Genomic DNA, 26,372 nt, shown 5'->3' with positions numbered 1-26,372 from the left:
GCTGCAGTATGAATTCTTTTCCACAAAGACGCAAACCAGAGGGTACAGCATGTTTCTGAAGAGTGGAGTGGTACTTCTCCTTGGACAGGGTGGTGTCCAACTCCAGAGTGGGCAAAACACCCCCAGACTTAAATATTCCCACCACCATGTTTCACTGTGGGTTTGATACCCTGCAGTTTCATTCTCTCTCCTGTTCTTCTCCTTAAATACACCCTTCTGTTACTGCCATACATCTCAAACTGGGCTTCATCAGTAAATAGGGTTTTTTTCCAGTCATCCACCGTGAAATGCTGGTATTTCTTAGCCCACCCCGAGCGTTTGGCCTTGTTTCCCCTCCTGAGAAGTGGTTTAGAAACTGCTACTCATCCTCTGAGACCACTACAGCACAGCCTTCTTTTGACAGTACTTTTGCTGATTGGAGTCTTGTGTTCTTTATTTAGCAACTTCTGTATCTGTGATGAAGCTGCTTTTCTATCTCTCAGGGAACTAAGCTTGATGTATTGATCTTCTGATGTTGTGGTCACATTCGGTCTGCCTGATCGTGCCTTGGATACAACTGATCCAGTTTCTGCAAAGCGTTTTAGAGCTCCATGCACTGCCCTCTTAGAAACCTTTAGTCTAGCCATGATTTCACACTGAGAAAGCCCCTCTTTGCTTAAAATAACAATTTGACTTCTGACACTTTAACTTAGTTCTGATGCCATGTCTCCCACTATCACAATGCTACTTAGTTAGCAACGATCTGCTGGAAACTTGAGGCACGGCCATATTTATAACAGGGGAACACTGGCTGCATGCTGAGTTACTTGAACGAGCCTCTGATGAGTAGATGAAGTGTCATCTGAACACATGCTTCAATGGAAGAGATACAACTCAAGGAAATCTGACCTTTTATATAAAGGAGTTAAGTTGGTCAATGCCACAAATTTGCTTAATTGCTGATGTAGAAATAGTTCAAAATCTTAAATATTTCTTCTTCATTTTACATGTCATTACTTCTTGTGTTTTTAAATGTTTCTGAATCCTCAAACTTTCTGATTATTTCGAGGTTTATGTGAAAATATTAGAGATTTTCATTGTGGTCTCAGACTTTTGGACCTCACTGTATGTCATATGTTAAACATTTAACTCTATTTTGGAAGTGAACCGCTGCTGGGACAGTAGAGTCTGATTGTTAAATTCTTTAAGGAAAACGGAGGAAAGGATGGAGCAAAAGCAAAACTAAGATCTGTATTTGTCAAACTGTTAAAACTGAATATTTGGGCTTAATTGAAAGATAAAAGTAAAAATCCTTCACTCATACTCCTAACCTCAAACTTGATACAAACTATATATCATGTTTCTCTTTAGAAAGAAACTCATTTAAAAGAGCTCCAAAGGATTTTACAATATGTTATAGGTCATAATGAATTGATTCATTATCTGAAGCAATTAATATATTGTGGTTTCAGCATATCATTTGCATTTTTTTTTGCAACAATAAAGCTGGCAATGACTTTGCTTGCAATCACTTTACATGCGTCTTCATTGTCTGCACTCAGTGTGGTTCTGCTCTCTCCTCCTAAATTCTCAGCTAATGTAGCTGTTAACTGGCTACATTAATGTCTTTCCTGCTCCAATTTGGTTTTTTTTTTGTTTCCTTGTCAGACAATTTCCTATTATTTCTATCCTATTTCCCAATGGAAAAGTGATCTCAGACTTTTGGGCCGTACTGGATATTATAACTTCATTAGATTGTGGTTATTTTTAAAAGTAAAATAACTTATCTTTTCAAGTAGAATGAAAGGATTTTCATTTTTGAAGAATGAACAATGGGGCAGATTTAGGGTAAATCCTCGTCTCTGATTGGTTATTCCTGCTCTGAGCGTACATGTAATTCATCATGTGTCCACTTAAGAGCTGCTCTTCAATCTTCTTCCTACACTTGGCTGTAAGTTGCTTGATAAGTGTAATTAGTTTTTTTTTTTTGTTTGTTTTTTAGAGCTGTTTTTTGCCATATGTCAACTTTTCAACCTGAGTGAAAATCATGTCGCAGCTGATTGCTTTGAGAGATTTTGAGAAACATACTGATGCTCCTTCTCAGATACATTTTAAACATGTGAATATATAAGTAGTTAGACCTACCAATGGTCTTTCTCTGTCTCTTACTCCCGCTGACTCTCAGCAAGACATCTCCTTAGTGTTGCTCACTCTGCATAGATAAAAAGCACTTGCTGATCTCACGTAGAGTCTCATTACTTTCTTTCACCTCTTCTTCCCTCTACACCACAGCTGGAGAATGGCCCTCATGCACCGGTGTACCAGCTCCTCAACCTCTTTGCCTATGGAACCTACTGCGACTACAAAGGTATTACAGTGGCAGCGCAGTGTAAATAAGTAATAGGTCCGCCCCGCAACTCCTTTATTGAGCTGTATTTCATTGCTGCAAGGCAGGCACCTTGACACAGAGGTTTTATACAACCTCACCTGAGACACTGCAGGCAGGTAATTCTAGTTTTTATTCTAGTTCTTTTATCTGTTTGGGCAACTTTTCATCAAGCGTTCTGATTGGCCGATTATTGTCTGTGTCACAGCAGTGCTGGCACAAATGAGCAATAAACTGTGTTTTTTTGCGACTAAATTTAGTGTCTGTGTAATGTGCTGGAAAGCTTCAGCGAGAAGTGGAATGTTAATTATGTCTAATTTTATGCTGAATATCAACCAATCGCCTGAAAAAAGAATGTAGCCTACTTTATTGTTCCCTTCCTTTTTCGAGTCACGCCGACAGAGCACATTTACTTTCATAGAGCTGTGTAGTGGAGCCCTTAGAGGAGCTGTCAGAGCTGCCATCTCAGGGGAGAGAGGTGGAGGGGGGGGGGGGGGGGGGGGTGTGAGGCCTGTCACCAGGGGAGCGTGGCGGCAGGGGACAGTCGCTGGAGTCTTCCTCCGACTCTGTTCTCTGACTGCTTAAACAGCTCCACACTCACCTTCGTGTCTCTGTGTAACATTACACTTCAGAGTAATAAGTAGTGCTTTGATACTATGTGACTGTTTGACCCTCAGCAAAGTGACACTTACATACTGCTCTTGTATGAATTTCATTGTCTCTTTTTTTTTTTTTTTTCTGTTTTCTCTGCTGCGTTAGAGAGAGCAGCCTCTCTTCCAGAGTTGACCCCCGCACAGAGAAACAAACTCCGCCATCTGTCCATCATCAGCTTGGCGTCCAACCTCAAGGTACTGGTTCATTCTCTTCTCTTCCAGTTTTCCTAGAGAAGTGCGGATGAAATATAATATTATATTATAGTACTAGATTTTTTTTTTTTTTTTTTTTTTATCTGCACCCATCATTGTGCACTCATTCTGTAGGCTTCATAAAGCTCGACATGAATGATTCTGCTTTTAAATGTGGCTTTGCTTTTTTTTTTTTTTATTCAGACACACAATCCAAATTTTTAATAGAAGTTCATGTGAGGTTGGCTGCGATTCAAAGCTTGAGGCTGTTTTTATATCAGCTAAATTAGAAGTAAAGCAACAGACGAGCCTCAGATTTCTGAGGTAAAAGAAACTGCTTGTGTCATTTTAGATTTCTTCCCCCTCCCTCCATCTGCTTGATAAAGTGTTAAATGTTCTTTTTAAGGCATCTCTCATTTGCACCTTCCAACCATACTGTACCTCTCCTATTGCCCTTTTCTTTCTCTGCTCATGATAAATAATTGACTCATTATTCTCACCAGCTCTGTCCTTTCCTTTTTTGTTTAACTTAATCTTTCCACTACCATTACTCCCTTGTATTTCTCATTAATATGTCACATTTCTCCACATGTAAGCCTGAACTCCTGTAATCTCCCAGTGAAGGATTGTTAAATTCCAAACTCTCCTTTCATCTTCCTCTGGCAGTGACATTTAGGCAAATGAGCAATTTTACTGTAACATTTTTGTCATTTTCCATCGAAGCGGAAAGTGGAAATTGTTTACCTATGTAAAAAAAAAAAAAAATAGGATATGAAGATTTAAATCTCTATCTGTCTGTTCTCCCCTCAGTGCCTGCCATACTCGCTGCTCCTGCAACAGCTCGAGCTGAAGAATGTGCGGGAGCTGGAAGACCTGCTGATCGAGGCCGTTTACTGTGACATCATCCAGGGCAAACTGGACCAGAGGAACCAGCAGGTGGAGGTAGACTGCAGTGTGGGTCGTGACCTGGGCCCCAATGAGCTCCCAAACATAATCAACACACTGCAGGAGTGGTTAGTATCCCCCTCTGTGTGTCTGCACACACTCAAGATTTATGTGTCAATTATCTGTTTTCCTAACTCACAATCTGCCTCCTCTTTGCTCTCGCAGGTGCACAGGGTGCGAGGCGGTGTTGTGCGGTATCGAGGAGCAGGTTTCGAGGGCAAACCAATACAGAGAGAGCCAGCTGAAGGTCAAAGTTCAAGTGGAAACCGAGGTCAGTCCGTCAGCCCAGAGTCCTCCCCTGCAGTATAACCAGTAAATGTGACTCTTGCTTCTTCAGCATCTCTGATTTTAAGCTTGTAGCTACTTGTGGCATTTTAGTTTTTTCCTTCCTTTTCTTTTTTTTTTCCATCTTGTTTGAGAGTAAACTCATACAGCAGCTTGTCCAAACCTATAATTTGAACTCATCCCTCCTCTTAAATCTTTCATTTTTAATCTCTCTTCCCTTTTCCCTCAGGTGTCAAACTTACAGAAAACGTTAAAGGCCAGTGCCGCCTCTCCATCGTCAGGCCCCGCCCCCGCCGGAGCCGCCTCCAATCAGGACGCAGACCAGCCGGCTGAGCCACGAGACCCCGCCTCCTCTCAGGAACCACGACAACCAGGCAAAAAAAGCTCAAAGGTGAAAGGGTGAGTACTGTGACTTTGTATTTACTATGATTATGTAAAGGTATGTGATTTTACACGGGGGGGGGGAGCCAAAACTACTCTGAGCATCTTGAATATTGAGAGGCTTTTTATACAAAAGGAACCACCAAGAGTGTGCATAGAAATTACCTTCATTTTTCTAGAACATGGCCAAACATTTCAGAAATTGAACACATAAAATATGTTTACTGAAACTGTTTTATTCAGAATTATTGGCGCACCCCTAAATCAACTTTGTGTTGGTTTTTTTAAGCAAGAAATGCTATTTATTTTTACATGTCACAAACTTGGCACAAAAAGCTGCATGTGGAGGATTTTTTCCATTAAGATTCTTTTATTGCTGCTTCTCTGTTTGTTCTGTAAAGCACTTTGTAATTGTGGTTTTTGAAAGGTACTTTATAAATATGAATTTACCTAGTTATAACCACAGCACTATAAAGACTCTACTTCAAACACTGAATTAAAGCCATTAGTCCAATGTTCTTGTAGAGAACAAAGTTAATTCAACAGGGGACCGCTATGTTTCCATTTTTTTCAATAAACATTAAAAAGCCAGCTGCTGGTGTAAATGGTTTGTCTGTGTGTGAGTGCGTGTGTGTGCATTTGCATGAAGTAGCTTTATTATCAGATGCACAGCAGTGTTTTTGCGGCGCTACTCTAACCCTGCTATCAGAGGCTCCTTTTCTGTTCTGCTTCCATCCGGCCCAATTACCAGTGGCTAATTTCACATCTGTCCTGGATTGTAAAATGTCACTGGATATACAAAATGCCCCAGCGTACTCTCCTCCTGAAAGAACCGTCTCCCCCTCCAGTGATCACACGAGATGCTTCGCTTGTCTGTTGTTTATGTTGTTCCCGCTGAACAGAAAGCAGTGATTATTTTCTGGCTGCCTGTCACATTTTGATGAAGCATAGAGCCCTATAATTTTCCTCACTCAGCACTGCACTTCATTCAAGTGAAGCTCCACTTCATGTTTTGAAATCCAAATTAATGATAGCTTAACCTCAATCCTGGAATTAAAATGAGTTTTGACACCATTTCTTTACAAAGCTATTTAAAGGACGGGACTGATACAGTGCAGCGGTTATTATTAGAAATGGGTTATTTGCAAAAATTCTTTTTAATTTGCAGAAATAGAAAATCCACTGAGATCAATTTCAATGCAACAACACTGATATTAGATATTTTAACACAAAGACACGTTTGCACCCAGGTTGCATCAGTAATGCTGGTTCAGTGTTAATTATTAAGATATTAATCATCTTAAAAAATCCCAAATAAATCACCAGTATAATGTTTTTTTTTTTTACTGGTCGTTTCCTCCTCAGGCTGCGTGGCAGTGGGAAGATCTGGTCCAAGTCCAACTGAAGACAAGAGGCTGGAGACAGCTGCACTGATGGACACTCTCACTGATTAACGGACTCATGGACATATTGTCGGACAAACTGATGCATAAAACAATGTGACCAATGTTCACGGACACCCTCGCAACACTGACACCAAAACCAGGAAGCTTCAATGGGAACTTTTCTCATCACCTAATCTCACCTTGACAGATTCAGAAATACACACTGGCTGATGGAAATGACACGTGTGACATCCACTCTTGCAGTTGCTAATAGCCTAACAGGCAGACTGTCAGTGTATATATACATACACACACACATGCACACACATACACACCACTCAGACAGAACAGTCTGCAGCAGGAGTCAGTTGCCGTTGACCAGAAATAGGATCAGTGTATTTGATGCGTACGTGTGTGTATCTCTATTGGTTTAAACGTGTTCTTTTGGTTTTGATTAATTCTGTTACTTTGTATTTTTTCTCTGCTGAGTTGAGACATGTATAAAATCTGAATATAAATTGTCAGGAAATAAAACGAAGCCCTGTACTTATCCTGACTGTCTCATTAATGTCACTGTCACTTCTTTTATTAAATGCACTTCAAAGTGCATCTCTGGAGGGTGCACTGCTAAATGTTAACTCGCAGAAGGGGGCTACCCGTTAGGAGGTCAAGCCATTAATTAGGGCATGTCCCCAAAGACACTAATGTATTATAGAGCTGAGGCTTCCCCTGTGCGCAACCAGCATGGCTACACATACATCCACATACACACTAAGTGCATTCATATTTCATATGTTTGCCTAGAGCTTCTATTTCAAAGTCAAAATTGCCTGTTGAAATTGCCTGCCACCCTCCCTTGTACCTCCATCACGCAGTCAAAATTGCCTTCATCACTCCCGCCCTGTCCATCTCTCACACTTTTGATTCTGTTTCCTCTAAATTCTTGCTCTTCATCCTGCATGACATTAATGGCAGCAATTAGCTGACCAGCAGCAATGCAGAGCGGGAAATTATCTTTCCTCCCTCCAACATCCCTCTTTCCTCACTTAAATAGTGGTGTTAATTTCATTCAGTGTGATCGAGCTTCATTGGTTCGGTTTTTACCAGATCAGAGCTGTGAATTCTAACAGCTGTACACCTCTCAAAGTGTTTGTGAGTCAAAGTGCGCTAGCTGGTGTATTTGGAGAGAAAGCAGTGAGGCGAGTCCTGTGTTTATTAAAGGTGTGAGCACGCGAGCGATGACTCCGCATGCACAGCATCCGGTGAGTTCATGGCTAACTTCTGCATTAGTGTTTGTCCGCTGTGGTTCGAAACTGCTGCAGCATCTGCTGGTATATGTGTCTCATAACTGGACGGTCATTAAAACTTCCGAGTGGAACCCAGCCAATCAATTACTTTGATTAATCAATAAAATGCCCAGAGGAGATGGAAACACTAGCCATGCAGCAGGCTGGTGAAGAATCTCAATACAGCTGGAGTGGCATTTCTCCTCTCAAGCCCGCCTTGATTTTATTGACATTTGTGTGAAAAACTGTACACAGAGGAAATTCTTGCATAGCATCCTGCTAATCTTTCTGAAGCGAGAGGAATCCATATGAGGTGACGAGATAAGGAGACGCTTCAGACACATGCAGCCGCCTTATTCTTCGCCCCCTTTTCAGCTACTCCTCACTGGCAAAAACATGATTGGCACATGCAGGACTTTTTAATGCCAAGCCCATGGTTCAAAATCAATGCAAGGCGGTGGACTAAATGTTCACTTCAGGGAGAAAAAGATTAGGATACAGGGTAGCTATTAAAATGCACAGTGTAAGCTTTATCCTTCCCATAAAGCATTGCAACTCCCAGGGGAATTCATTCAACATGCACAGGAATAAACAGATAGAGGCACAAAGCTAAAACGCCAGTGTTGAGTCTTTATTGAACTTCCATGGTACAGAAAGACCACATTTTCTACAGGAATGCTACCAAAAATCACAAGACTGGATATCTGGAGGATTGCACGAGCCACGCATGATGTCACCAGCACTATGTCTGTGGTGGAAATGTGTGTAAGTGGAGGTGGGGTCATGTCTCAAAGCTGCTTAGAAAAGTTGCCAAACACAAACTGACATTTGGCCTTTGAAAGGTTCTATAAGACATCACTCACTGATAGATAAAATAGACATTTATAAATAATAGATTTGAAGCAACTCTAACAGGTTTTCTTACTGTATACATGCAGATTCATTGGAGAGACAGAAACGATGCTCCTTGACGTACTCTACTATCCTTTGGTGCACCCAGCACAGCCGATATACAGTGACTTGAGAATGATATGAAGGGAAATGATGCTGGTTTTGTTTTCCAGATTGAGCTACTTGGCTGTCAGGTGAGAAAACTCCTTTTTGTGGTAGCACCAGTCCTTTGATCACTCCTGCAGTTCACTGATGCTCGTTTCCATGAAGTCATAAATCTGCTGCAAACCATCCGTAACCTTTGGGAATCATTCATTTTCAGCAGGAATGCCTCCTCCATCCATTCATGTTCTGAATATTTTATCTCCTCCAGTGGAAGTACTCTTATGTTTAACACACCTCTACACAGTCCAGCAGGAACAAAGGGTGCCCACAAAGAGGTGAACGTCAGCCAGATAATTAAGAGAACAAATCATGAGGAAAAACCGAAACAAAACAGAGCGCTCAACACACTGCAGAGGAGAAAAGCCACACTATTTGCATTTGAGGCGCCCAAAGCGGGGAATAAACAGCAGTTTTTGGAGCGTGACATGTTAAACACATTGCCTGTTGGCTACAGCCATGCCAAACAGCTTTGTGAAATACCCCGTTCAGTGTTTGGAGATGCTGAGGATGGGTTTTTTAACCATTTACAAGCCAGATACAGGCTCACTAAACCAAGCTGAATTTGACTGGCATCTCATGAAAGAACAGCCGCTGGATTTAAATTACTACTGAACAGCTTCAGATGTGCAACTGAATCACTGGAAACAGTTGTGGAAGCACAGGTAGGGCATTTCAGGGGTAATGGGATGTTGCATGGCTGTTAAACTGTTTGTTTGTGAATTAGTCATGGCAGGTTGAAGCACACAGTGCGGTTGGGTAGCTTGGCAGTGCTCGGGGCCTTACAGGGGGATGGAAAACAAGGAGCAGGTTACAGTGACGCAGAGCCACATAAAAGAAATTTACACCGAGCACAGAGGAAGGAAGGAGAGAGGGACGGAAGGAAGGAAGGAAGAAAGGAAGGAAGGAAGGAGGGAGGGAGGGAAGGAGCAGCAGGGAGATGAGTTTGGGTTTTTTAGACCTCAGGGAAGCCGGGGATGTTTTGTGATGGCTGGATACCTGGGATCCCTGAATTAATTTCACAGTTTCAGAGAAAATAAAACGTGCTGTGGGCACACCCTCTGGTCACGTTGATGTTCCTCTTCAGGCCCCGTAGAAATGTTTACCATATGGAGAAACAGTCACCTCAGAGGTTCACGACTGGGATCCTGACACGGCAAGAGACACAGACAAGAAAAAGTGAGAGACGATGAAAGAGGGGAAAAAAGGGGAGTTTTGTGGGAAGCTCAGGAGCCCTGAAGATGGAGAGGATGGAGAGGGAAGGCAGATGTAGAGAGGAGAAGTGGAGCAGAGAGGCCTGGAGCTGGAAAAGTGGCATACACGCAAACGGAAAGCTGCATCAGAGGGGACTGAGAGGGCGGCGGGAAGAGGGGGGGGGCAGAGACGGAAGAGAACGAGAAAGAGGAGGAAGGTGGAGGAAAAGCTGAAGGGGGGGAGGAAGTGAGAGGGAGCAGTGGAGTACAGCACTATAATTATCCTGATTGAGATTAACTTTAAATACCCTCGAATAAAAGCATCATTTCATGGACGGCGGCTGGGCGCCTTTTCACAGAGCCACAATGAGTCATCTGGAGAGGGAGTTTAAAACACTGATACATCTTACAGCAGCACCAACACTCCAGGCCTGAATACTCCACAGAGAATAACACTGCTGTCCAATTATGCTCCATGTATATCCTTGCAATGCACACAATAGAGGTAATAGGGCTGCTTCACACACACAAACACAAACACAAAGAAGCAAACGTGAATCCAGACACACATGTAGGAGCGGACTTTACTATTAGGCAAATAGGCAACTGCCTGGGGCCCCAACTAAAAGGGCCCCAAACAGCTATAGATTTATTATGATGTTTAAATATAAAAAATATTGAATTATGTTACTATTCTAAATCATTTTACATCAAAATAAATAACAAAAGCCCCCCAAAGCCCTTAAAAATATGTAACTGTATACTTTTACTTGTATTTAAAAGAAAAACATTGTACTACTAGGACTACTACGTACTACTGGTTATGCTGCAGATTCATATTTTACTCACAAAATATAACAAATAAGATATGATGCATTATTATTCATTAAACTAAACATTGTGCTGATAATACCTCTCTTTCACTCTTCACTGAGTACAAATTTGAATGCAGGACTTTTGCAGTATTTTTACTGTCCAGTGTTAATAGTTTTGAGTACTTCTTCCACCACTGGCAATATCAACATTCCCAGTTAGAGGAAGGGTGAAAATAAAGCAAGACGGAGTTTGCCTGTGGCCCCCAAACCACTAAATCCGCCCCTGCACACATGCACATCAGGCTCATAGATTTACACACACACACACACTCTCGGGCAGACTGGTGAGGCGACTCATTACCTCTCCCTGTCGGTGAAGGAGGAGGAGGTGCTGTGCAGCGTCTGCCGGCTGTCCTCCGAAGCGAGGGAACGAGGGAGCGCGAGGGAGAGGGGGGGGGCCACGCCACGGGAAAGCGGGGGCGGATGCTGGGAACAGCTGCGATCGTAACTGGGAGAGAGAGGGATAGTGAGACAGATAAACGGAGACGGAGGGGGGCACAGAGATGAGGAGAGGAGGATGAAAGGAGGAAAGAAATTGGGGGAAGACACATGGAAGAGGAAGAAAGAAAAAGATGAAGAGGGATGGAGGGTGAGGAAGAGAGGAAGAAAAAGAGCAAGAAAGAGGCATGGTGGAGGAAAAAAGAAAGAAGCAGACAGGAATGTAAAAAAGAAAAAGATGGGAATGAAGAGACACAAAGGGAAAGAGGGGGACAGGAATAGCAACAGAGATGAAAGTTGAAGTTTGACAAAGACAGATATTAATACAGTAGAAGGAGGGAGAGACAGCGAGGAGGAGGAGAAATGACAGACAGAGAAACAGATTTGGAGAAACAGAAGGAAGAGAAAAGACAGAGGGGAGGGGAGGGAGGGGGGGCAGAGAAACAAAGTCAGAGAGCATCAAGAACAGCTGAGCCATTTAGCACACTGAATGGCTTAGTACACTCATTGGACTCATTAAAACACTGTCAGAGGGGATGGCGAGGCAGAGCGAGAAACAGGGAAGGAGATGTGGGATGAAGGAGGGAGGGAGGGATGGAGGGATACAACAAGGTGAAGAAATGGACAGAGAGACACATAACTGAGGTGATGTGCCAATACTTCAGTGAGGCGAGTGAGTTATGACAGAGGTACAGTCAAGAGTCACCGCTTTAGGCTCTTGAGAATGTTTCAATAAAGATATGATCAATACATGCATGTGACAGTTTTATTAAAAAACTCAAGATACAAGAATAATGAATTGGTATTTGTTCCTTTGGGCATCTTAAATTTATATTTTTTTGAAGTACACTGGCCATTATGTGTATTTCTTACAATGTGCACTGCACATATAGAGTATACAAGTATAACATATGTATGAGTGCATGTACAGTATATATATGAATGTATAAGTGTGAGTGAGTATGCACATATATGTACATATACTTTCTCTTCTTCTGCACTATTTTTCGGAAGGGAACACAAATACAGTATGTTATAACATCCAAGTGTATATTTATTATTGTCGAGGGTATTAAGTATAATTATTAATGTATGTATATTTATTTCTTCTCGTCACTTAAGCTTTGTATCATCGTTTTTTCCCTTGTGCGTGTTATGTTTTGTTTGTCACTGTTCATGCATTGTCGGTTGTTTAAAAATATAATAAATAAAATAAGTGTCGCTGCAAAAGAATATTTCGATGCACAACAAAGCTGTTCTCACAGCCATAACAGCCATCGTGCACCCTCATCTCCCCTCAGTAACACCTGTCCTCTGCTGGCTGACTCCTCTCTTCTTCATCTCCGTAAATATATGTGCACACGCACACATTCACACAAAAACACAGCCACGCTTGATGCCATTAGCCACACTGACGATTTTAAGGCTGGGAAAATCACTGAGCACATATGCTGCTCTTCTATAATCATAATGAACTGGACGGTGGCCAATTTCCACTATAGGCTGTCATTTCGGTCCATCTGTAACCCCCCCATGTGTCTCCATCTAACACATGGCGTTATTTACACATTTATGACACTGAAGCACGTGCCAGTCTATAGCACCACAGAGAGACAGAGAGATGGAGAGGGGCTGCTGCCATGTCTCCAGTCTGACTCCCTGAAATTCACACTTTGTAAGGCCACTTTGGATCCACCAGCAGTGTGGGATTTCCTCCACGGCGGGGGCCCGGTGAAGTAAGTTATCGAAACAACAGCGAAGGCCAGTCTCAGGAACAGAGAGAAAAGGGGGCTTATCATGTATCAGCTCACGGCAAGCTGGAGGATTATCTGTGGATCTGCAGCCGGACTGGCAGAGCTAGGAGAGATAGGAGACTGCTGAGGGAGATAAGAGGAGTACCGGCTGTGCAAAGACGGCAGAGCTAGAGCAAGGCAATAACGATAAGTAAGAGCAGGGCCGACCCTAGCATATTTGGTACCCTAGGCGAGCTCCACTCCAGGTGCCCCCCCTCCCACCACCCCAGCAATGGTTCATAAGACACAAACATGCCTTTTATTCATTCAAATATTTACTAAAACAAATCTAATTACAATTAGGCCTACAATATATGACTAAAACAAATCAAAATCAACAAAAAATACAAGAAAGACATGCAAAACTCACACAATGAAATCATAAATAGACAATATAGAACTTAAGTATAAATATAATTTAAATAGAACTTCAAATAGAACAGAAATGTGCTTGTTTGGAAACATACAAAATACACGTTAAAGATTCATGAATAATATTAAGTGTAGATAAGTGATTCTTTTGAAACAATACATGACAGGCTAATTTAAAACTAAAACATATCAATGCAATGAAGGCTGCCGGTGCATTTGATAGCGGTGCTGGGAGCATGTTAAGCGCAGCTCGTTCCGGCAGATAGTGAAATTGGCTTGTTATATCATCAGTGCTCTAGTATGTTCTGGCTATGATGATCACTCAGTGAAGAACCTAAAGGAAGGAGGGGGGAGACACAGGTATTCAGAGAAAGAAAGAAAAAAAAAATCCCTAGGAGGCAACGGGGAAGGATGCCCAAGTGGGAAGTGGGAATGGGAGGGAGGGTTGGAGAGGGAAAGGCAGAGCAAAGAGATAATGTAAGAATGTGGGAGCAAAATTGAGATTAAGAGCAAGTGTGATAAAGGGATCTGAAGGAGAACAAATTATACAGATTCAGGCAATGAAATGAAAAATTATGATACAATAGAAATATGGGTAAGATGAGCAGATAAGAGAAATACAGTAAAGAGGAGAGGAGTTCAAGTGGATGAGATAGAAAAAAAATGACATTGACAAAAGAAGAAAAAAAGAGAAGTGTGAAATGCAGGAGAAGAAGAGAGAGAAGTCCCGGCGGTCAAATAAACTAGGTATTATTGGTTTGATCAGCAAAGCGTGCAAGTGCTCCACTACATCACATAGATGAGTCCCCCATTCCCAGCTAATGACCATGTGAGCAAGAGAGCACTTCCCACAAGGCCCTGAAAACGTAACATATACAAAACCCCAAACCCTCTGTGTACATGCACCGGAAAGGTTTAATGACCGGTGGGATGTTAAAACACATCGACACCAGTGAAGCCGTGTTATAGCTCAAGCCTGTAAGGGAAAAGATCTGTTTTTGCTTCTCAGCCTGTCCTAATGGCTATAGAGAATGTTTAATCATTGCAACTCTAATGGCACTAAATGGCACATCTGTGCCAATTGTGACTTTCAGGAACACAGGGTTCTTAATAAAGCCATTAGTAAGCAATTACTCAGCTCACACTTTAAGGGGGCAATATGTTACGTAATCATTGAACAACAGGCACACAGATCAACATGAACATGCGAAAACATCAACAACTATCAAATTCTCTTCTTCATTAATCCAACACACATCTGGTACTAATATATAACTTTCCATATTTATCCATTTATGACTAAAACAGTTGAGTCTTCATCTTTCAGTACAAAATGTTTCAATCCATTTTTTTAAACACAGAATACTTCAGTCATTTAACACTTATAGATGGCTCTCACTAATTTCTAAGTTGATGGTGTTTTTGACCACTTAAAACAAAGCTGCTTGTGACCCCTGTTCACTGTTTGCATGTCTACAAGTTTTAACAAAGTCAACCAAAGGGTTTGATTAGTCCTTATCAGATTCTTTTAATACATTCAAGATGTCTGAGAACAGTTAATCAGTAATTCACAAGGAAAAAAGCAAAGTCTGAAAAAGTAAATCTAACTGTGCAGCAGAATTTTTTTCCAACTTTTCAATCTTGTTAATAATGTTGTGATCCCTTAGATTTATGTGACCCCTTATGTTGGTCCCCAACCCCCAGGTTGGGAAACTCTGTTCCCTGTAAATCTACAACTGACCTCAACACATTCCTGCTTTAATTAGAATACATGTTATTCTAAAAAAAAAAAAAAAGTTTCAGAGCAAATGTAATCCACAAGGTCTAAAAATAATATTCTCAGATCTGTCTCCTCATTTAACCCTATAAGATTTAAAGTGCCTGAAATCCATATTAAGGGAGGCGTCTTGTATTGAAGCTCACACTGGTCTGCACCTTGCTGTGTGTCTTATAATGAGAAATTGTCCAACCCATAACTTTTACCGTAAAAGCCCTGTCGCCTTTTAATTAGGAGAACTAATAATACCCTCCTGCTGTGGGGCAGCAACATTGATGTGACCATAAACACACGCACAAACACACACACAAACACACACACACACACACACACACACACACAGTCGTGTTTCCATTACTTCAGAGGACATTACCTTGACTTACATTCATTTCCTGGAGACTTATCCTAACCTTAACCATAACCACCACATGCCTAACCCCAACCTCACCATAACCCTAAACTAACCTTAACTTTAAACAAAGTCTTCACCCTAAAATTAATGTTTTTACATTAAGGGGACTTGCTTTTGTCCCCATAAGGGAGGCAAGTCCCCACAACATGAGGAATACCTGGTCCACACACACACACACACACACACACACACACACACACACATATTTATAGAGGATCAACTTTTGGTTCCTACCAGAGTTTGGCTGTAATGACGACTGCCGTCAGGATCAGCAGCGAGGAGATGGTCACGGTGACGTAGAATTGAGGATCCACTGTAACACACACATACACACACACACACACTCATGCAGTTACTAATCTCAGAGCGTGACCATGTATAATTGTGTCCAGAACAAAAGAAGAAGAAATCAACTGGGCCAGCTGAACATGAAATTAGATGTGCAAGACTCTGGCCTCCAACTATAACACCAGTCCGATGACGTCTTCCCTGTATCTTGCAGTGTGACAGTGGCAAATTCCTCCCTGTGAGTGACGAGAACTTTATTAGGCATTCCCCGCCACAGACGCAGCCGGATGCACACAGCAGGGTGTCAGCCTTCACCCTGAAGACAGCCAGGGGAGGATTTAGTGATTTGGGAAGCCTCAGGCAAACACTGTCTTGCTTTATGTTCAACCATTCTCTAACTGGAAATGCGGTATAAGAAGTACTCAAAACTGTTTTGTTAAGTAAAATGATTAATATCGCGCAGCAAAAATACTGTAAAAGTCCTGAATTCATATTTTTAATTAAAAGTGAAGAGTGGAAGAGAGTTATTATCCTCACAATGTACTTAAATGTACTTATGTTCAAAGGTGGAGCTTTTAATTATAAAATGCTGGACAGTTTAATCAATAATAATGCATTATATTTTATTTGTTTTATTTTGTGATTAAAATCTGAACGTAACCAGGAACATTTATTTGTCAGTTAGATGTAGTAGTACAATGTATTCCCCTGAAGTTGAAGTATACAGTTACATATTTTTTAAGTGGTTTGGGAGCCTTTTGTAAGTTATTTTGTTGTATAAAGAGTTAGAACAGTAAAATAATTCAATGGTTTTCGCATCTAAACATCATAATAAATCTATAGCTGTTTGGAGCCCCTTCAGTTGGGGTCCCCAGCCAGTTGCCTACCTTGCCTAACGTTGAAGTCCGCCCCTGGTGACAGCTAATTCCAAGGAGGACTCCTGGCATGTGTGTGTGTGTTCACATGGACTGTGTGGCTCGTGGCCACCTTTTTTCTAGAAATCCTTCATGTGCATCTCCTGATGCCCACCTTCCTCAGGCTCCGTCTCCTCCGCCTCCGTTCCTCCATCCTCCGCGCCCTCCTGGTTCCTGGACTCCAGCAGTGCCTCCTCTGGGGGCTGCATGCTTGCATCAGGATAAGGCCAGTCCTCGGACGTGGCGGTGCTGGCCTCCTGCTGGTTCCCGTACTGGTGCAGGGGCTCCGTTTCCTGGCTGGAAAGGAAGTGGTAGGTCTCATCCTCCAGAGGCTGCGTTGGTCCCCAGACCACCGCCCACAGAGGGGTGGGTGTGACCTGGGCTGTGACGGACAGCTGGACTGACAGGGCGTCCACCTGCTCCTCGCCCTCGCTGTCGTCACGGTTACAGGTGGAGGGCTGTGTCACCAGAGCAACCAGGAGGAGGGAGACGAGGGCAGTCAGTCGTGCGACAGGAGAGATGGAGCTGGAAGAGAGGTGGAGGAGAAAGAATGAGAGGTGGTGGAGTGACAGAGAAGTTAGCTGGGAAAATGTATTGTCCACAGGCGCCCTGCACAACCTCAACAGCTCAGACATTGATTCCCATGCCAGACATCACTCAGAATGACATTTCTTGCATCTGCAGCCCATACATCCCTACTTCACCTCTGAAGCTATTCATCTTACCATCTCTCCATCGCTTCGCTCTGTTCACTGAGACTCCGCTCCTCCGATCATCTCTCTCTGTAAGATAAGACAGAGGGGCAAGAGAGAAATAGAGAGAGGGAGAGAAAGGGGGAGGGTCCAGGTTTTTTTTCTTCTTTTATGTTGGCAGATAAAGAGCAAGTAAACAGAGAAACCAGCAATAGTATTGGCAGAATTCCAACTGTCACCTCTTTTAGAAAAAGCGTAACCAGACTCCCCTGGGCATTTAAATTTAATGCTCAATTATGCGCCACATGTTTTTTACAGAATGCACATCTGCATGCAAAAACACCCAAAAGTAAACGCTCACTGTCTGTCCTGCTCCCTCACACACATTTACAGTGCACACACCTGAGCACGGCACATTAATCATCATTAGAGGCGTCATGCACGGAGCCAATACTCTATATGGCACTTTGAGCAGAAAGAGGTAACTTCCTATCTACAACAGCCTAAATGCCACAGAAATGTCACTTAAAGACACACGAGCACTCCGGGAGACCGACAGATACAAACATGCACTCCGACACATATCAGTTATCATGCCTACCTCTGGCAGTGGAGAGAGGGAATGAGAGAGGGAGACAGAGAGAAAGGGGGAGATACAGAGAGCAAGAGAGAAAAAAAAAAGCATCGGTTGCCTTAGCGACTGAGACATGTAGAGTCTGCTAGAGTAAGAGAGGGGAGAGAGAGCGATGTAGGGAGGGCAAGAGACTGTTGGAAAGAGATTTAAATGCTAATTATGTGTTTTTTTTTTAAACAGGTTCAATTAAAGGGACGCAGAGGAAAAGAAATGAATTTGACGAGGCAAACAGAAATGATACTGAGGAAGACATTAATAAGCTCATTTTAGAGGCGGGAGGTTAAAAAAAAAAACAAACTCTTCAATTATTTTTTTACAAAAACTGCAAGGACACCCCAGAGAGGAAAGAGGCAGCAATACAGACAGCAAAGAGGAGGAGAAGGAGGAAGGAGAAAGGAGGGGAATAAAGATGGAATAAAATTTAATTTACATTAATTTGCACAGGTTGCACCGACAGAGCGGGCGATGAAATGTTGTTTCAAGAAGAAGCAGGGTCAGGTTGAAATTAAAAAAAAAAGACAACAAGAGATGCAAATTCTGGAGGTGAGAGTCACAGTGTGACAGCTTTATTGTATGTAAAAATAGTATTTACATAGAAAACAATCTGTCTATCACACACACACACACACACACACACACACACACACATACATACACGTTCATATGCTCCCTCTCCGACACTGACACTCACTCTGTCACACTTCCACTCTCCTCCACCCTCCTTTGCTGTCACTGCGCTCCCTCCCTCTCATTTCCTCTTCTTCATGTCTGCGGGCCGCAGTGTCCTCAGCCCAGCATCTGCCGTGGGAAACCAGCGCTCACTGGAGAACGCAGCGGAGCCACGAGCCTGACCCTTCGTCCTCCGTGTTGCCAGACTGTCCGTCTTCTCCTTCATCTTTGTCATCGTCGTCCTCGTAGTCTAAGTTTAACAAGGAGGTCAGAAGAATTCGTCACGACACAAATCATCTAAAATTAACATGACAGTGTAATCTGTGATTCCACGCTTACTCATGAGGCGTGTGAGTCAGGAGATAAAGAAGTGAGGGTGTGTGAAACTGAGGTGTGTGTGTGTTTGTACCATCAGTCTCCTCGTCATCTTCTGTGTCCCCCTCTGACTCCAGCAAGGAGTCCAATCGACTGTCTCTCTTCGCTGTGACGTCACCCCTGTAATATTTACACCCACAGTAATAAAACACCTAATATCAATGGAAATGTGTGTCAAAATCAGTAACATCTCAGTATACCTTCAGGATGAGCTATACAGTTGACCTCAGCCAAAAAATAATGAATATGCAAATACGGAATATAATTGACCAGTTTAGACTGAAAACTTTATCACTGAGCAGTGTTGACGGGTATTGTGCACACCTCTGCTTCCCGGAGCTGGGGAGCTGCTCCCATACGAGGAGGTCACGACCTCCAGTGACCCACCGGTGGTCTCCGCTCCCTGTGGTCCACGCTGCAAAGCAGAGGATTCTGGGAGCTTCCGGCCAGGTCAGAGAGGCCAGGTACCGACACTGAGGTAGAGAGAACACTGAGAGGGAGGAAGAGGGAGGCGAAGACAACAGGGGTCAACCGAGGAAAACAAAGTGGTTTCGATTTTGTCTTAAGTCTTTATTGTGCTTTCACGCTCTCAGAGTGAAGCGAGTAACTTCAGTTTGCACTTGGTTTACCCTGCGACTTACAATTTAGCGTGCTCTCTCCATTCGCCAGATCATAGCAGGAGCCAATTAAGAGGCCCGCCGTCTGGTGAACACAATCTGTTACCCCGGTGATGCTGCTGTGATTGGTCAGTCTGGACATTGTTCCTATGATAATTGGACAGATGTTAGATGGAAGGATTATGCAAATTCTCCTACATCTATTTTCCTTTTTTAATCTTTTTGTCTGTTTTTGACAGACACACTCTCACTGCAGAGCTTACCAGTCCTCCAGTGCAGGATCTTGAGCCAGGCTCGACCGTACGCCAGCAGCACTCGGTCACCCCGGGGGCTCAGGGTCAGACGCCCACCGGGACCCCCTCCACAGCCCGTCACCTGGTCGCTCCAGTGATGCAGCAGCCTCAGGGGGTCTCGATCCGAACACCGGTTCTCCCACACAGACACCCCTCCCTCGGCCGAGCCGCTGAACACCAGCGGACCCTGAGACTGCAGAGGGCACAGGAGACACGGTTGTCATGGTGATATGAGTCTTTACCCAGTTTGCGTGTGTGTGTGTGTGTACATGTGTGTGGACAGAGATAGAGCAAAAGCGAGCAGCATGTATGTTTGTGTAAATGGAAGAGAAGAGTGTGTGAACAGTTTCAGAATGTACGCTTCTGAGCCGCTGTTGGTTATAAATGGATTGTGCGCTTTGCATGATAAACAACAAAGAGGATGACAATGATGCGCTACGCTTTAATGCTTTAGGCATATTTTGATGATTGCAAATTGAAAAAAATGTGCATATGCAGCTCTGGATTTCAATATTCATAAAAAGCCTTTTTTGCTGAAAATATGTACAGTATGCTCTGTAAAACTGGCCGAGCTCCACGGCTTACATCTCAACAAATATCTTTGATTTCCATTTGAAAGCAATAAACAAGAAAAGCTGTTTGATTTCTTGAGAACTGGCTTTTTACAAAACTAATAATCAAGTGTTATAAAACTACTTTAGACAGCTTTCTACAGAGAGAGAAACGTTGCTGTGTTTTTGCATCTTTCTTAAAAATTGGCTGGAAATGAAAACAGCTTGAGCATCGTCAGCGTTGACAGCATATCATGGCCGGTAGGTGAATGACCCACCCACCTGGATGGAGGTGACTGCTTCCCGATGAGCATTGATTGACTGGCAGTTTTCGAAAGTGTGCCAGCTCCAGGCTTGAACTTTTCCCCCGTCTGAGGAGTGACAGAGCGTGAGGTTAATATGTGCTGACAGGCGGCTGGCCTCCATCTCTCTGATGCAGCCCGATAACCCTCCGCTACACTCACTAACTCACTGGCAGATGATGCCGCTGGGTGAGATTCTGCCTACATATTAGTAAAGACATGACGCATTCTTACGAGAGTGAATGTACATGTCTGCTCTAAAGCACATATAGAAATAGATATCAGATACAAATGTGATGCAACAAATTCATGCTCCAGTTACTTTGTCCACTGTGTCACTAGCTCTTAGTTTTCCCACACAAATGCACAAAAACACACCTGAACCAGTGATGATGTAGCCGTCGTCCTCTGGCACAAAGCAGAGAGAGGTCACAGCGTTGAACGTGTAGATAGACTTAACACACTGCCCTAAAGGTAACAGCAAAGTACTAATTTAATTGACAGGACACAGACCACCAGTCACACGGGCTTACATTGATTACGATGCACAAACACACACAGAAACGCGTTTACCAGACAGAGCCCTGAGGCTCTTTCTACCTTAATATATATATATGTATATCTGCATGTGCATGTTTGTGTGGTTTAGCATACCAATGCTCAGGGCCCAGATCTTCACATAGCAGTCTGCAGAGCCACTCAAAATAAACCTCTCCTTGTCGGACAAAGACAGGGACCAAGCTGGCAGGAGGGCAAACACAGACAAAAGAGCGGGAGAGGACAGAAGAAGAAGAGGAGGAGGAGGAGGAGGAGGGAAAAGGAATCAGAAAAGGAGAGAGAAAGAGACATGAAGACAAAAACATCAAGCAGAGAGGAAGATGTAAATAAGTGATGATGTACAAAATTTAAAAAAAGAAACTCAGAATACACGATTTATCAAAAGAAATCATCAAATAATTAGTCTGATGAACACAGTGTGACTTATAGCTTGACGGAGCTGCATCATTTATGCCGTGCGCTCCTCGACTCGGTATTTTAAATTGAGGAAGCAGGTGGGGAGGGAGTGTAGGAGGCGAGCCCGGAGAGGCCTTTGGAGTTCAAGTGATTGAAGGCTGCCTGCTTCAGACAGACAGTGAACTCTCTTAAGTGTCTGCTGTGGTTATCTCTCACCGGGGATGATCTGATGAACTGCTCTTATAATTACCAGACCTGAGGACACAGGCATTACTCAGCTCTAGTCGGTGCACATGTGGGATGTGGATGTGTGTGCGTGTGCGTGTCCTCACCCAGCCTCTTGCAGTACTCAGGGGGAGGGGCAGACAGACAGGTGACCCCACCAGTGTGACCCCCCAGGTTCTTGTGCTCCGTTGCTGTGGGAACATGCCACACCTTCACTGTCGTATCTCGGCTGGGAGGAGAGAGGGAGAGAAAGAGAGAGAGAGAGAGAGAGTGATTGGACAGAGTGAGAAACATAGGATCCAGGAGGATGTAGAGGGAGTTAAAATGAGTGCGAGAAGGCAGCGAAAACAAGCAAAGTTAAAAGGCGTTCGACATAAACCACAGGAGATTTGAGAGGAGCGATCAGGGCGGGGGAAGAAAAAACAAATACATGTCAGACAGCGAGGGAGCAAGAGCGGGAGCGTATTAAGTGATAAATTAGGTGAAATGTTCACTTTGCACATCCATTATGCAAATTAGGGCTCCTTCAGCTTTACCTTCCAGAAACCACCAGGTTGTCAACGGCAACCACACAGGTGACAATGTCATTGTGACCCTCCAACAGCCTCAAGCGGAACTTTGCCTTCTCCCAAGATGCTTTGAGGGATGTAAATTCAGCATCTGTAAAAAAAAAAAAAAAAAAAAAAAAAAAAAAAACAGAAAAGAAAAGATTTGTGCAATTAGCAGTGTTGACTCATCAGCACCCCAGCTTGTTAATCTAGAGAGTTCTTCAATATGGATTAGTCTGCCGCTGTGAAGCGTGGGGCTAATTTAGCTCCAAGGATGCAAAACGTGGGTCCTGTTTTCAGGGAAGCAAATGCAGCCTGTTGTTTTTAATACAGGCAGCCACAAGAGCTTGTTAGGACTCCTCGGGCAATACATGAATAATCTGATTTTAGATAATAATCGCAAATCAGGGCACTGAATTGTATTTTTAACTGCCTACAATAAACTGTAACAACACTCTTCTCTTCAGCCACTTTTCCTAATTACCCCACCTTCTTGTCGCAGTCGCTGCTCCTTGTCAGATTCTGTTCGGGCTGGACAGTCTCCTGACACATCTCGGCAGCGATCTGACACCTTGGCCGACTCTATCGTTTCCCGCTGTCTGTGTATCTCTGCTCCCCCTTCTGTGTCCCTCTGCCTGGCAGCCGGCGCTGGTGTTGCTTGAGCTTTGGACTCCTCTTCTCCCTTAAGGATCTTGGAGGCTGGAGGCGTTTGTGATGGAAGGGCCTCGGGGGCATCGTCCCTGTGCCGGTGCAGAAAGCAAGAGCTGAATGAATAATCAAGATGCACACAGCATCCTTTGTGACAGCTAGCATACCTGTAGAGTCCCACAGAAACACTACTTGTTAATGAGCACCTAGTCTGTGTATTAGGAGGAATACATTTCATTTAATTTGATGTATACATCCAAACATGCCAATTTCACTTAATCTGCACAACAACCCCAGGGCCTTTAATAGGGAGGATGGCATCCCTGAGTGATGTTTACATGACACATTATGAACAGTAGAAAGTTCCATTTTCTTAAAGCGTGACAGTATTTGACCTCCAGTGTGTTTGGATAGACATACAAAAAAGATCAAAGGCTTCAAAGTGAATGTTGTTGCTTTTGAAGAATTATGCTTCTCTCCATCTGCCCCCTCTTGCTGGTACCTCTCCCTCACTTCCTTACACTTGTCTTTTCATCTTCTCCTTTTTTCCGTCTCCCACAATCCCCAGAGTTTGCTGCGGGCCAGAAAGCTGCAGCTGAAGCTCAGCCAATCTGGAACGCAGCTCCGCCTTCCTTGAGATCTGAGAGGGAGGAAGACACGAGATTGGTTGTAAACCAAGCTACTAAATCCACAAGTTGTTTATATGCACAACCAACATACTCTGCCTGTCTCGATTTATCACATCGCAACTCTCAAGCTACGCCGTATTCCTGTCTGATTGTGAGTTATGAAATATGCATGAATGAGCAAATTAGGCATGTCAACTTGATATCAAGTGGCTGTTTCCTGCGTTAAAGAAGCACTCCACCTATTTTTACACATAAAGGTCAGTTTACTCATTATGAGGAGTACTACACAGCCTATGAAAAACAGCTGTTTAATCTTAAAAAAAAAAAACAATTACAGAAAAAACAATCTTAAAAATAATTCAAGGTATTCTCAGTTTTGACTTGGAGACAACACATTTTTAACAGAAACCGGAGGCGTGGAGTTCGACAGATATTTACCATAGAGGGAGTGTCTAACACACAACAAAAGACATCACTGAATTGCATTGTGGGACATGTAGGATGCAGTGTTTTTGGAGCTTGGCCCAATTTAGGGACTGACTGTCAGGGTATCGCAGCCTGTGCTGCTTTGATTTTGATCATTAAAAAATCTGTCTCTCATGAGAAGCGGTGGCAGATCTTTTATTTAACGATCCCCTCCAGACATGTATTAAGACATAAAAAACTACTCTGATTAGAACAATGAAGTGTGTCTGATAATGTTTTTTCCAGAAAAAAAAAGTTAAATTATCTTTTTAAAATCCTTAAAACTACATCTCCTCCTTCTCCCACATTGAAAAAAAATCTAGAATCTATGAATATGCAAATATATTTAATTTCAGAAGTTGAACTGCTGAACACAAGACGTCTTCTACTTCACTGTAAAGTTCATTCTCAGTGTTTGTGCACTGGAGGCTTCAAGTTTCCACATCACACTTGTGTAAGTTGAATATTGGACCAAGATTGGCTTCAAAACCAGTTGTAATGTCACAAATCCTGCTCATAGGCCTTAACCCCTTCAAATCTGATTCTCAGTGAGCAGACAGAAACTTTCAGCAGATGAATGTGAAAACCTACATCCAACTGTAGGAACAAGAAGCCAATCCTGGTCCAATATTCAACTTATACAAGTGTGATGTGGAAACTTGAAGCCTCCAGTGCACAAACACTGAGAATGAATTTAATTAGGGAGATGGAGGAGATGAAATTAAGGATTTTAAAAAGATAATTTTTTTGTGGAAAAACCACATCAGACACAATTATTACACAATTATTATTCAAAGTAGCGTATTTCACACATTAAAGCATGTCTGGGGGGATCTTCAACAATAACATGATCCGTTGTCAGCTAACAGAAATGTGACTTTTTGTTTTTGTTTTACAGTATTTTAAGAATTATTTTGTGTTCTGGTTAGTTGCTTGTTTGTTAATGTTGTACTGTTAGTTTGAGAAAAAGCTGCTTATTCTGACCCACAAAACAATCATTCTGGGTACCGAGCCACTGACGTAGATGTGCGGGACAACACTGTATGCATTTATTTTCCTGTTTCCAGTTAGGGGATGTAAGGAAAGTTCAAAAAATGTTGTAGGGCACAGCCATAACTTATAAAATTCAGATACTGCTTTCCTGAAGTAATTATTTTTATATGATGCATTCTTCTCAAAGTGTGAGTTTCTGATCTACTGAATTCCTGCAGAAAAAAAACTGTCAAATTATTCATCCCATCAGTATTATGAATTCATTTTAATCACACATTTTTCTTCTTCATGATATTCACACTGTTATTTCAAGTTTAAGAAGCCTTACTTCAAAACTTTGTATATACCAGCAGTGTTAAAATGTTATCTTTATTAAACCATGAGCTTTCAAACTATGTGCCAAATCTGATACTCAGAGGGTGTGTTTTGTGCATGAATATGAAGCTGTACACTTCAGGCTGTCTCTCAACCTGTGTGTCATTATTCAAGATACTGAAGATGAATATTTATTCTTATTCATTTAAATTAAACCCATGTCTGTGTTGTAGTGAAGTCTGAGGTGCAGTCATAACCTGCTGTTACACCTGAGGGAAATCTATTCAGGATTTCACAGAGTCACACTGGTCACACACAGAGCACAGCTTAAAAAAAAAAAAAAAGATAAAGTGTTCCTGTACCTTGTGTCTCTCCTCTGGGGTAAGACTGATTTTTATTTCCAGATTCCCAATCTGCCTTAACTTCTTCTGCAGCTTCCTCACCTCCCCCATTTGCAGCTCTGAGCTTGTCTAAAGCAACGCAGGTTAACTTTACACTGCTGAACTGTCTGACTGAGGCTCAACTTGTCAGAAAGTGTCGAAGAAACAACATTAAATGGGCTGCAGAGGTGTAAATAAAGAAATGGCTCGGCGGTGTGTGTGTGAGACGTGTCGCCGGATGTTGACGATTACAGTCGGTGTGTATATCTGTCCTCGCAGCGACATCCTGTGGACTGTTAAACAACTGCCTTAAAACTGTTAATAAGAAATATAACGACTGTGCATTCACCGTCTCCAGAGGTATTAATTTCAGCAGACCTCACAGTGTGTGACATGTTTGATATTACATGCAGTTATTTCAGAAAGCAGCAGCTAAAAATCAGTCTGACAACAGGAAGGGCAAGAGCATAGTGAA

At 42.7% G+C, this 26,372-nt stretch overlaps 3 protein-coding genes across 7 annotated transcripts in view; 1 reads left to right on the top strand and 2 right to left on the bottom strand.

Moving 5' to 3' along the window:
• cops7a (COP9 constitutive photomorphogenic homolog subunit 7A) overlaps window positions 1–6,756 on the top strand; it is a 13,668-nt gene extending 6,912 nt beyond the window's left edge. Inside the window, exons 3-8 of the mRNA XM_042423049.1 lie at window positions 2,272–2,347; window positions 3,125–3,213; window positions 4,021–4,223; window positions 4,321–4,426; window positions 4,670–4,839; window positions 6,187–6,756. Coding sequence (XP_042278983.1) covers window positions 2,272–2,347; window positions 3,125–3,213; window positions 4,021–4,223; window positions 4,321–4,426; window positions 4,670–4,839; window positions 6,187–6,226 — 684 coding nt within the window. The 3' untranslated portion in view covers window positions 6,227–6,756. The remainder of the gene's footprint in view (window positions 1–2,271; window positions 2,348–3,124; window positions 3,214–4,020; window positions 4,224–4,320; window positions 4,427–4,669; window positions 4,840–6,186) is intronic.
• The window catches only part of LOC121905077 (PILR alpha associated neural protein), a 20,357-nt gene extending 1,644 nt beyond the window's left edge, over window positions 1–18,713 (bottom strand). The window contains exons 1-6 of one of the 5 annotated variants that reach the window (XM_042423059.1): window positions 18,625–18,713; window positions 17,333–17,389; window positions 16,723–17,132; window positions 15,640–15,718; window positions 10,915–11,061; window positions 8,103–9,693 (exon numbers count right to left, since the gene is read on the bottom strand). In XM_042423059.1, coding sequence (XP_042278993.1) covers window positions 9,672–9,693; window positions 10,915–11,061; window positions 15,640–15,718; window positions 16,723–17,132; window positions 17,333–17,343 — 669 coding nt within the window. In that variant the 5' untranslated portion in view covers window positions 17,344–17,389; window positions 18,625–18,713 and the 3' untranslated portion in view covers window positions 8,103–9,671. Of the gene's footprint in view, window positions 1–8,102; window positions 9,694–10,914; window positions 11,062–11,254; window positions 11,576–13,302; window positions 13,551–15,639; window positions 15,719–16,722; window positions 17,133–17,332; window positions 17,390–17,900; window positions 17,920–18,624 lie in introns of those variants that run through there. The other 4 variants (XM_042423060.1, XM_042423062.1, XM_042423063.1 and 1 more) reach the window with 4 other exon arrangements.
• Window positions 18,469–26,372, bottom strand: si:ch211-154o6.3 (uncharacterized protein LOC563854 homolog). The gene is made up of 13 exons (XM_042422963.1): window positions 25,880–26,372; window positions 23,637–23,755; window positions 22,957–23,207; window positions 22,456–22,579; window positions 22,027–22,148; window positions 21,395–21,481; window positions 21,119–21,208; window positions 20,721–20,809; window positions 19,858–20,080; window positions 19,619–19,741; window positions 19,302–19,467; window positions 19,012–19,097; window positions 18,469–18,852 (listed from the first exon to the last, which is right to left on the bottom strand). The coding sequence occupies exons 1-13, from the start codon at window positions 25,967–25,969 to the stop codon at window positions 18,752–18,754; spliced, it is 1,671 nt and encodes a 556-aa protein (XP_042278897.1). The 5' UTR covers window positions 25,970–26,372; the 3' UTR covers window positions 18,469–18,751.

The sequence above is a fragment of the Thunnus maccoyii genome, chromosome 10 (genome assembly GCF_910596095.1).
Source record: "Thunnus maccoyii chromosome 10, fThuMac1.1, whole genome shotgun sequence".
In the NCBI taxonomy this organism is placed as follows: Eukaryota; Metazoa; Chordata; class Actinopteri; order Scombriformes; family Scombridae; genus Thunnus; species Thunnus maccoyii.
Note: the sequence above shows the minus strand (reverse complement) of the source record. Positions and strands in the feature narration are given on the sequence as shown.

Coding starts and splice junctions, on each gene's coding strand:
- si:ch211-154o6.3 (XM_042422963.1), bottom strand. CDS start 25,969: ATGGGGGAGGTGAGGAAGCTGCAGAAGAAGTTAAGGCAGATTGGGAAT. Junction 21,482..22,026: donor TGAGTACTGCAAGAGGCTGG/GTGAGGACACGC, acceptor CCCTCCTGCCAG/CTTGGTCCCTGTCTTTGTCC. Junction 19,468..19,618: donor TGGAGAGAGCACGCTAAATT/GTAAGTCGCAGG, acceptor CCTCCCTCTCAG/TGTTCTCTCTACCTCAGTGT.